Raw genomic sequence first — 12090 nt, forward strand, 5'->3', positions numbered from 1 at the left:
AGGAGACCTCTTCTGTGAACCGACAGACCCCTGACACTTGATGGCCCAGATTGCCTTGCAGTCCCAGCCTGGCAAGGAGCCCTTGGTCCCTTTGCTTGTTGCAAATGAACTTTGTGAATGCTTGTTTCACGAAGGCACCTTAATGGATACATTCCTTTAGGTTCTGACCTGTTTCTTGTTCTCTAGTAAAGCGCACTCACCCTCTCCCACTCTGCAGTGTTAGTCCCAGAATTTTGTTTTCTTTGTTGTTTTCTTCTTGGGGCCTGGATGCCCCCAAAATATGCCAATGGCTACATTTCTAAGTAACCTGTAAAAGAGCCAGTGCAAGTTCAACGGCACAACGGCCTGTGTGAAGCAGACAGAGAGTTAATACCGAAATAACTCCAGTTAACTGGGTCAAAGTGTAATTTGAAAAATTAAGGACAGTTTGGCTCTTTGCAAGTGTAAGAGTCGGCATGCTTGCTGAGCAATGCTTGCTGGTGTTTATTGCTGCAGCCCTAACAAATGTCTTGAACTGCCCCCCTCCCCCAAAAGAAAAAGTTAAAGCGATAAAGAGAAATTGAACGGAGACCTGGGGAGGGAACTCTTCCAGGTTTATAGCTCTGCACAGAATACAAAGGCAGGACTTCAGGATCTTGTAAATCAAAAGTGATTATTTATAAAGAGATTCGTTTTCTGATGTTCTACATCCCAGCCGGGGAGGCCAAACAGATGACAGGAACGCCAAAAGAGATTAATTGCTCTCTAGTCACCAACTTTTCTCTTTACTCATACCATTAGTTGAGACCCAAGAAAAGCAAAAAAATTCTAAGAGCCATTTTCTTGCCAGCTTGAATTATGAGGCAATGCTACTGTTCACCGAATCACCCAACCATTGTACAAGAAAAACAAGCTGGTTGGTTCTTGCATGGGGAGACCCGAAAACCGTGGTTTCAAAAATCCCCCCTGAGACCCATATGTGATTGTGATAAATTGGATTTCAGTGGTTAAAAAAAAGTCTTTCTCATTTGGAGGCTTGGGGGATAAGCTTATTAAAGTAGGCTCAGGAAGAACCTCACTGGGATGAGTAGCTGTGTTAAAGCGTTCGTGGAAATGATTTGCTTCAGTGGAACCTGGTAACTCTCAGAGGACAGAGGTAGACATTCCAATGATTGAAGCTGGGCCAAAAGCTCACAGAGGGGACCAAGACATGAGAACCCAGGTCTTTGGAAGGCTAGGAACATGTCCCAGGAGAATTTATCCTTGTTTAAGGAGCAGGGAGGACGTAGAGAGGCAGATCAGTTCTGCAAATCCTGGCTGATAGCATAACTCATTCTCTATGGACAGTTTTTCTTTGGTTACATACTCGTAATTTGAAACAATGCATTTTAAATTACCTGGCCAACTTCATAGCGTTTAAAGTAAGAGCTGTGGCATCCACATCATGGCCCAAAGACAATTCAGCTCTCCAGAATGATCATCTTGCATTCCATCCAGCTCCCTATACTCAATATTTAGGTTGGACCCTCTGAAAAGATCGTTGAGCTCAGTTCCCATCCAATGTTAACCCCAGATTGAAATGTGGTGTTTCTCGAATTATTTAAATATTTTCCAATCACCCATTGGAAGAGTTTTTCCTTATAGATCTCATAGGAGACACAGGAGAAGCATTGATCAATCGTGCCTCATCCCTGAAGGATTAATAATAACGGTAGTCTTGAAGCTAAGATCAGCTAACTTTCATTTCAGAAATTGTTTGGGTCACTGCCTATTATTTTTGTTTGCCAAAATGGCCATTTTGCAAACCCCAGTTTCCCTTTTCTCCCAAAGAAAATCTCTTGAGAAATCAACTTTAATTCCCTTAGAAATGAGGATTTCAAAATTTATTTTTACTTTCCTATGACTTGCCTGCAAGGATTTAGCCTCAGCGTTGGATAGGAATGTAGGTTCATCCACTTTAATTTCTCCCCACAGTCTTTGCAAGACAGGAGAGGCAAGTTCTCTTTTCTTAGCAGAAAAACAATGCTTGCACTTTTGTAAATTCTCCAGCACTTTTTCCCCAGCAAGTTAGGAGCCTAAGCATCAGAGAGCTCCATCAGTTCCAGAGGATCTGTTCTAAGTCTTTTTCTCTGCTTTCTTCCCAACAGCTTGAGTACCCAGGGCCCTGAAAGTTTCAAGTTGCCTTTTGCAGTGGCCAGAATGAGAAAAATGTGGAAGATGGGAGGCATGAGATACATCTTCTCCTTGTTGCTGTTCTTTCTTTTCCTAGAAGGAAGCAAAACAGAGCAAGTAAAACGTAAGTGTCTTGAGTTTTAAAAACAAGATACTTTCTTGTAATTTCTTTGAAAATGTGATTATAATCTGAAGTGATTGTGATTTAGCCCAAATGTGGCCATGCCATTATTCTAAGAGAAGAAAGTGAATGTTACTGGTTTATGCCTGAGTTGGTAAAAGAATGAGAGCTTTGAATCGGGCTAACTAAATTTGGGGCTGTTTTTCTGATTATCATATAGTTTTCATCTCATAGGACACATGACACATTAGCCTATTTTCCTTTTCCTGTTCTAAACTGTACAAATCTCATTCCATTTTACGTAATTCATGAAATATCTGACAGATGAGCTGGATTTTTTCCCAAATTTCAGACTCTTCAGCAAAGGTTTTCAGTTTATGAAAAAGAATAACGCCGAAAAGAAAAAGAAAAAAAAAGAAAAAAGTAAAGCAGGCTCTGCCTCTTCCCTTCTGCTGAAAAACGAAGAAGGAAAAAACCTTCACATGAATTGGGTTGAGATGAAAAATCCTTTGAGGAAATTGAGATTCCAGGGACCGTGAGCAAATTGGATGCCATTTATTGAAAGGAACGTCCCCGCAAAGCCAGGGAATATTTCTAGAAAGTCAGCGATCCGTGTGATGGGCTGACACATTGGAGAAAGCAGAGTGGCAGGAAAGGGGGGTAATTAACCCTCCTCGCAGCCACATTTGGGAGATTTATGAGTAACCGTTGACACCTCTGCTCTTGTTAGGAGCTTTCTGCTTGCCTTTGCCCACTGTGAGCCTCACCTTCTTTGGGCCACTTGCAGCCACCTCTGAGGTGGACCCTGGCCCTAAATTTGAAGGAAAAGCCATCGCTCTAGTTCCCCTTTTTGGCTGCATCAAAAGAAGCACAAAGTGGAACTGGTCCAAGAGGGGCATTCTCTGCTCCACTGAACTTATTCATGAGAAGGAACTGTGCAAATATGCTTGGTAGGAGCTGAAACAGCATCTGAAGCCCATCACTTAAACATTTATCTCCTTTATCAGCATAAGTTAAATATATCAGGCATGAGGCTTGCTGACAGGGAGAACAGTGCCAAACCTGCTCCATTGTTACCTGTGTTTCTGCCCCACTACGATTTTCATAGTAAAGTGAGTCTCCTTCCTGGGAGAAATAGTGCTTTTGATTAGGCTTTTAAACATGAGTAATCCGTGGTGATACCTAGTATGATCGAGGCACAGAAGGAAGTTTAGCAGGACACGGTATCAGTAAGGAAGCTTGGATCAGCCTCTTCTCTTGCAGTCCTCAACTAACCTCCTTCTCCTTCTACTTGAATATGTAATCGACCTCAGAACCCTCCTCTTCCAGAAGTCCTCCTTGATTTAAGTGGATATGATAGAAAAGCTGTCCATCCATTCTCAGCTAAACTCACAAGCAGCTGGGCTTAAAAATCCTTCCTCTCTTAGGAAGAAACTTCCCTTATGGACTTACTGGCAGCATGGGGAAGCTTGCAACTGTTAGAAGACCGTCTCTTCTGGGAAGCCTTCCATATTTGTGAAGAATTGAGGAATATTGTCCATGCAACTTAGAGCTTAACTGACAAACCAAAGAAGAATATGATTGAAAAACAATTGACAGACCCCCCAAACTATCACTCTCTGACATTTCCTACTGCTTATGAGTCTGTCCCAAGCCCCTTTGATATTCAGTTGGTGTCAAAATGATTATGTAACAGATTGCCTAGGGGACCAGTTCTGGTCTAGTGTTTCAGGCTTATAGTCAGATAATGAGGCTAAGGTCATGGTCATTCCCTGAATGAGCCACTCAGCATCATTCTTTGTGGCCACACCCAAGTTAACTGTCTCGAAGACACGTGCAAAGTTACCTCCACTAAAAGGAAACTCTCAAAGCATATGCCCTAGGTATGTTGCCTTGATACACACACACACACACACACACACACACTACATGCACAGAGATTTATATTACAGCTCTAAGAGAAGTTAGAAGCAGTGAGGAATGGTTACATAAATGATCCATGTAATGTACTATTATGCTACCATTCAAACACTGCTTATTGAAAATTTGATAGCTTGGGAAAATGCTTATGTTAACTTATTTTAAAATTTCTTAAATTACAAAATTAATAATACTCATTGTACAAAATGATATGAAAGTATCTGAACTTCATAAAGAACCTGTATCTCTCAACACCCATCCCACTCCCCAGGGATGACCATTACTAATAGTTTGCTGTGTGTTCTTCCAAACTCTTTTCTCTGTGTGTTATAAAAACATATATACATGTCTGTAGGGTTTTTTCTTTTACAAAAATTGGGTATTATATATATTTTTCTGTAACCTGCTTTTATTCAGCAGTGTGTCCAGGACATCCTTCCATGTCAGAACACTGCAGTGTAACAGTACCATATTCTTTCTAATGTCTACATAGTTCCCAATTATATGAGTGTGTCATGGTTTGTTTAACCAGTCTCTATTTGTAGATATTTAGGTTGTATCCAGTTTTTGCTATTACTATAAGTAAGGCATTAATGGATGCCTTAAGGCACTTAGGCAAGTATTTGTGAGTAACTGTTAGGTCAAAGTGTATGTTCAGTTTTAATCTTGGTAAGATCTGTCAAATTTCCTTCAAAAAAAGTTGTATCAATTTATGCTTCCACCATCTTTGTATGCATGTCCATTTCTAATTCCTTCACTGAAAGTATTATTAATCTTTGTATTTTAGGGGCCAGTTTAATAGGGGAAATAATATTTCAGTTTTGTTGTGATATTTTCCTATTACTGGAGTATCTTTTCAATTATTTTTAATTCAATTGTATTTCTTCACTGAATTGGCTTTCATTTGGGTGCGTGTCTTATTGATTTGCAAAAGCTTATTTATTAACATAACATCAAATGTTTTTATTAACTTTTGTATTTCACATATTATTTTCCCAGTCTGCCATTTGATTTAAACTTTGTATAAGTTGTATTTTCCCATACAGAAGTTTTAAATTTTCTTGTAGTCAGATCTGTCATTCATTTCCTTTATGGCTGCCCTGTGTGGCATGCGGGATCTTAGTTCCCTGACCAGGGATTGAGCCCGTGCCCCCTGCGGTGGAAGCGAGGAGCCCTAACCACTGGACCATGAGGGAATTCCCTCCTACTCCATATTCTTGTATTTTCTTCTACTGCTTCCATAATTTGGGGTTTTACCCATAATTCTCTGTTCTATCTGAAATTTATATTCATGCATGGTGTGCAATAGGGAACTAATTTTTTATCTCTGGGTGGTAGGTGCACGACTGTTACTTTTGTTCATTTTTGTACTTCTCTTTATTACAAAGTTTCCACAATTGGAAAATACTACTTTTACAACAGGTAAAAGTCCTTTAAAGTAAAAAGACATCTTGTTTCCCATATTTCTACCGTCGAGTTCTAGAGAAGGGTATAGGTATGGGGGTGGAAGGAGTAGAAAGAAGTTTTTTTTTAATTAAAAAAAAAACTAGAAAAACTTCAGGAAACATGTAAGTGTAATGTTAATAAAGCTTCCCATCTCTCTTTGTTCCCTGATACCATTTTACCCAAGGAAGCCAAGGTTTTTGATTTTTCACGGGCTGGTTCAAGTGTAAGTTTCTAGGTCAAGGCAGATGCTCTGTAGCCTGTTTGCTCTCCTGTTTTAGGCATCAGGGTGGAATGAGGGGCGATGCTGTTATGGTCAAAGATTGGTGTAGAATCTGAGGAGGTCTGGAGAAAATGCTTTAATTGCAGAAAGCTGTTTGCACAAGGAAAAGTAGAAATGGGTGCTACCACTTGCTAGTAGCTAATTAGCCAGAATTCCGGTGCTCTCACAGGAGGAAAGACAGGTTCAGGAACCCAGGAAATACTGACTGTGCATCACAGTGGATGAATGAGCCATTTATGGCTTATATAAAAGTTTGTTACTGTCCAGAAGCAGCAAGGTTTGAAGTCTTTAGCCGGGATAAGGTCTTTGTGTAACTCCATTATGCTCTGTTGTTAAAGTTGTAGTCAAAAGAGGCCAGGAAGCTCTTTTGAAGTTCAAAGAAGCATAACATTGAGTGCTTAATATTCATGCAAATATAGGACAAACAGGCTGAAGGGTTTGCCTCTTTTGGCAATTCTGACTTAGGTAATGAACTATTGGTCAAAGTGAGGTAGAAGAATTGAGTTGTTAAGAATATTCAATTATGTATTTCAAATGGACCAGCCTGTGCCAAGGCTGGCAGTCGTCCTGGGGAGAGAAATTGTTCGTGTATTTCATGGCGTCCATTCCTGCTTTATAAGGTGAGTTAGCTGGATCTTCCAAGGGACTAGATTCCCATTCATTTTTCTCCTCAGGAGAAAAGCTTCCAACATTTGTATTTGCTTGAAAATGGGCCTCTGAACTTCCCAGGAAGGACGAGTCCTCAGAAGAGTGAAGGGAAGGAAGAGGATACTTAGAATATTTGAGACATGGGGATCATGGCCTTATGGAGCCTACGCAGCCTCTTTATTGTGAAAACCAACCAGAAAGGCTTGAGTTTTCCACCTCTAGATTCTCACTTGGACGTTCGAGGTGATTTTTTGACAAGAGAAAGAAGCTAGCAGAAGAGTATTCCTGTTGACATCTTAGGGGTTTAAATAGATGGAAGTAGAATAAATAAAGAATACCTTAAAATTAGATAGCTTAATGCTTTTCAAAGTATGTTCATAATTATTTTTTATACTGGGGGGTGGGACCAGTGGGGTTGAGAATGGAAGCTCTGGAGTCCAAGTAGATACAAACCCCAGCTCCATGACTTTCTTACTTACCTTGGGAACGTTGCTTAATCTTTCCAGCTTTAGTGGTCTTATCAGTACAGTTGGGGAAATAATAGCGTATTGACCATCAACATGATCATTTGAAGAACTGATGAGACTGTTCACGTGGAGTGCTTTGTGACAGTGGCTGGCACACAGTCTTTAATAAGTGGTAGCGATTCAAGTAACTCTCTTGCAAGCCAAATGATATTATCCCCTTAATTTTCAGATGAGAAACTTGAAACCCAATGAGGTCAAGTGACTTTGTACAAGGCCAGACAGCAAGTCCAAGGCAGTGCCAGAATGAAAACCCAGGTTTCCAAATTCAGTGTTCTGTTCACCACACCAGTTTGTGTCTAGCAGTTCTCTGAGGAAGCCAGTGCATTCTCTTGAATAGAAGCCCAGTCCTTTGCACATGGCAGCCACTTAACACATGAGATGATCCGATTAAGTGAATAAAGAACTTTGTAACCAGAATTCCTAAGAGAGGCAGTATACTATTTGAGAGTTAAAAGACAGAGACTAGGACTAAAGTTATTCTGGAACCTAAATAAGCTAAGCCAAAGGAAATTTGTGAGGAAGGTTAAAAATATGTGCCTTTATGTCCACGCTTCTTAGATTTCCCTGACTTCTCAGTAGGATTGGAATGTCCTCATAGTCTAATGGCGAGTGGAGTGTGCTTTAAGTCGGGGGACCTGGTTTCTGGTCAGTTCTGTTGCTTGCTGTGTGGTATTGGTTGAGTCATTCATGCTCTCTCTGAACTAAAGATCCTCTACTCTGTAACTGAGAGGAATTCTTGCTTTCTGGACAGCAAACTAAAGGATGCCAGAATAGGGGTTGGGGAGGTGGGACAAGGGAAACCAAGGCTCTGGTTTTAGATACTTGGAGCACACCCAGACTTTTATTATTGACACAAGATTGTTGCAAAGAGTATTTTATTCATTTAAAATTTATAGCCTGCCCACTTCTAAAAAGATTAGATACAGGTTATATATGAAAGAATAGTTGCAAGATGACTTTTTAAAAGATGAAAAAAAATGGAGGCAATCTGAGGAAAGTAGAAAGGGTAGATGTTCTTAACACCTGCTTTGGTACATTATTCACATTCTAAATTGGCTTATGATTCCTGAAAAGATAAAAAGAGAAACTTCCCATTGGTGGGCAAGAGAAAATTATAGTTTCATCTATAGAGATTTATTTCCCACCTCCCAGTTACTCAAACAGTATTAATGATGGGATGTTTGCATGAAGCACATTCTGGGTGGTACAAAGACACCAACTGTAACCTTAATTTCATAGAAGAGAGAAGAATTGTGTTCGACATTTCTTTATTAACCCTCTGTAAAGGAAGAGGGCAAGTATTAAATTTTAACTCAGTAAAAGTCTTTCTGTAAGTGCTAAGGAAAAGTGGCCCAGATATTTTAACTTTGGATGATATAAGTTAATTGATGGCTAGAACATGTAAATTTTATACAAATGGTTGTTTAAATATGTCTACTAGACTGGATTGTCAATTATCAGATGCCCTAAGCAAAGTTTATATTAACATTATTTTTTCTATTTAAAAACAGATGCTCAGTTTTTAAAAAAAATATACCTGTGGCAACTCTTTATTTATTTATTTTTGGCTGTTGGGTCTTTGTTGCTGCACGTGGGCTTTCTCTGGTTGTGGAGAGCAGGGGCTGCTCCTCCTTGCGGGGCATGGCCTTCTCACTGCAGTGGCTTCTCTTGTTGCAGAGCACGGGCTCTAGGCGCGCAGGCTTCAGTAGCTGTGGTGCCTGGCCTTCAGTAGTTTTGGCTCGCGGGCTCTAGAGCTCAGGCTCAGTAGTTGTGGCGCACGGGCTTAGCTGCTCCGCGGCATGTGCGATCTTCCCGGACCAGGGCTCGAACCCGTGTTCCCTGCATTGGCAGGCAGATTCTTAACCATTGCGCCACCAGGGAAAGCCCATATGCTCATTTTTTAACATTCAGAAGTACATAAAAGTATTAGGAAAACAAAAGTCATTGGTAATCTCAACATTTACGTTAATCATGGTTAATTGGCATATAGGCTTCTGGTCTTGTTTTCTACGCTCAGCTGTTCATACATATTATTTTATAAAAATGAAGCACTATCTTGTAGTGAATTTGGTTTATTATGCCAATTAATGACTGATTCTCTAAAATTCACCTGTAGTGGAGATATAACTCATGTTGTCTAAAGCGAAAGCTGAATATTTTAAATGCCAGTTGCAGAACATGCAAAGTTGATCCTGTTGTGAAAAGTTCAAGAGCACAACTTGAATTCTTGACCAAGCAGAAAGTAAACCCCTTTTAGCAGAGACTTGTGCAGCTGAGGTGCTGATAGAAAAAACAATTTGTCTTTTTTTGAAGAAGAGCTTTGATTTTTGCCCAAAGTCCTATGCCAGATGACAAGTAAGAGATGATTTTAGCCAGAAGAATTATTCAGATCAGGTTTCACCAGCTGAACAGCCTTTCTGTAAAAGGATCTCCCATGGCCTCATAGTAAAGACTAATGAGAATACCATCAAGTCCCAGTTATCCATGTTAATGGGAGATAGAAGGGCATAATGAATTGAAATTTCATGGAAAATCTCCATTTTTCAACTTAGCCAATAATGTCGCCTTGTTCAACTGTCAGACCTCTTTGAAATATGGACCCTTTTCTTCTCATTGAGTCTGCCCACCTGCTAATAGAAAAGCTAGTAGAAAAGGCAGGTAGTGGGAAGGCCATGGTGTGCATAGGCCACTCAATATATATTAAGTTGAATTGATTTTGGACGAATGATCCAACAAATAGGAATAAGGTAATTAACCCCCAGATAAAGAGGAATAAGCTGTATACTCAAAGTGAAGAACTTGGCTTTTTCCTGGCGTTCCTTTTTCATTGGCTTCCACAGCCTGGAAATGAAGTCTTAAAGCCCTGAGGAAATCTGACTGAGACTTCAATTCTAGAAACCCAATTTCCAGAGAAATAGGACCCTTTTTTTCCTGTAGTAACTACTACATCCTGCCCTTCCTCCATTCTGCTTCAAGTTTGATGAATGACAGAAGGAAAGTACTTGGGCCTTTAATTTTTCCTTCACTATTATAGTAGTCTTTTTTAAAAAAAATAAATTCTTAAGGAATTTGTTTACTTGATTTGTTCTCTCATATAATGAACAGCCAAGATTCATCTCTCCCTTTCTACTGACTGTATGCGTTATAATGAAATAAATATTATTGTAATACTTACATGATGATGTGTCTACGGTAATAGCTCTTGTCAAAAACAGCTCATGGGAATATTTTCTTGCCTTTAGACTGGTGATGAAGTTATTGACCTTTTGACCTGGGTCCTGGGTGCTAGACAGTAATGGTTGGGCAAAACATTGATGGCAGAGTGGCACATCTCTGTTGTTTACTTTTTGTCGTCACCGTTTCTGTTAACAGGGGCCCCTAAAGTAGCAGGGATTGCCACTTTTAATTAGGGCCAGCTGAACCATTTGAAAAATAGCTATGATGATGCAGGTTGAAGGTCCATCTCAAATGTTAGTTGGAATTCCTTTGGGATCAAGTTCTACTCAACAGATACCATGAGTTAGTGGTAAGTCATGAATTCTCCAGCTGGTATCTCTCAGGTACTGGCAAGTGATAAGCTTACTTTTCTTGCCTATGTCTCCTTGAAGTTGGCGAGGCATCATTGTTTCCATAAAATCAGCTCACTTGTGCTTCTTGTCCAAGATGATATACTGGAACTTTAGGTGTGGTCAGTGATGCTGTGTAACTCATGAAATTCACTCCTGGGTGACGGCAAAAAGTTTTTAGAAGTTCAGACTTATAAGCATGTGCTGAAATGGACTTTATCGTAGTTTCTGAAAATTGATCATTGTTCGGTGTACTCATGGAGAGATCAGCTATAACTGTGCTAACCGCTCAATCGTGGACAGCCATGGTAAAAAATGTCTTAAAGATTATAGTGTTTACTTTTGCTATGTAATAGAAAAAAAATCAGTGTCAGTAATTACAGAAGCATTGTTTAATAGCACCAGTGACGTTACTGTTTAGCTCCTTGTCTCTGCCTTCAGTTCCTGAATTTGCTCCTTCCAGGAATAAGTGGATTTCTGTCTGGGGCATAATTGGCAAAACCCCATGTTTCTGAGGTAACAGGACCAAGGTACTTGATGAAGACCATTATATTTGCATTTATGGTCGGGTTTCTCTCTGAAGTTAGTGTTTGAGTAAGATATTTTCATCCTCAAGAGGCATAGTTTGTAAGACACTAGTATTGTAATATGAGATAAATGCCATGTGAGTATTATGAGGAAAGTGCTGATAGGTATAAAGAGAATGAAAAAGAACCTTTAGCTAGGGTACTCTTGTCTTCCCACCTAGATTTCATAGCCTTTGAGAGCATGGGCACTATTTCATACTTTATGATTTATCATTGAGATGGATACCAAAAAAAATGCAGAATGAAGTCTGCCAGCTGTACCATCTCATATAATCTATTTGAGCATGACTTGACTTCACTACAGACAACACCTTATTCTTTAAAACGTGAGCAAAGCTGTGTCTCAAAGGTATGGTGGAAGGGTATTTTGAGAAAAAGTTAGGCAAGAATGTGTGGAAGCCCATTATTTTTCAAGTTCTAAAAGTGGGTGACATGCACCTTACAACCGTGTAGCAGGACAGGCAAAATGCTATAGTGGTTCCAGTCCTTGGCTCTGAGGCCAGACTACTTAGGTTTGAATTCCAGCTCCATACATTGACTAGTCATGTCAACTTAGGCAAGTTACCAAACGTCCCTGTGCCTCAGATTCCGCATCTGTAAAATGGGGCTAATAATGCAATCTACCTTGTAGGGTTGTGGGGAGAATTTAGTGAATTTATGGATGTAAAACCCTTAGAACAGAGCCTGGCTCATAGGAAGTGTTCAACAAATTTTGTTGTTGTTTTTGTTATTACTATTATCATCATTCTCATCTGGCTCTATGTTTTTCAGGACCTGGTTCCTTGGCTCCTTTTTACATTTATCATCTACTTCCTTAGCCTTTGAGCCAAATTTGGAGCAGGAA

General features: G+C 39.8%; 1 protein-coding gene across 8 annotated transcripts in view; it reads left to right on the plus strand.

The window, feature by feature from the left end:
- Positions 1 to 12090, plus strand: part of CHRDL1 (chordin like 1) — a gene marked incomplete at its 3' end in the record, with an annotated part of 116253 nt that overhangs the window by 1423 nt on the left and 102740 nt on the right. For all 8 annotated transcript variants that reach the window (XM_081221296.1, XM_081221294.1, XM_081221299.1 and 5 more), the window contains exon 2: positions 2127 to 2275. In XM_081221296.1, the coding sequence (XP_081077422.1) occupies positions 2127 to 2275 (149 nt within the window). The remainder of the gene's footprint in view (positions 1 to 2126; positions 2276 to 12090) is intronic.

The sequence above is a fragment of the Mesoplodon bidens genome, assembly GCF_964165515.1.
Source record: "Mesoplodon bidens genome assembly, chromosome: X".
NCBI lineage: Eukaryota > Metazoa > Chordata > Mammalia > Artiodactyla > Ziphiidae > Mesoplodon > Mesoplodon bidens.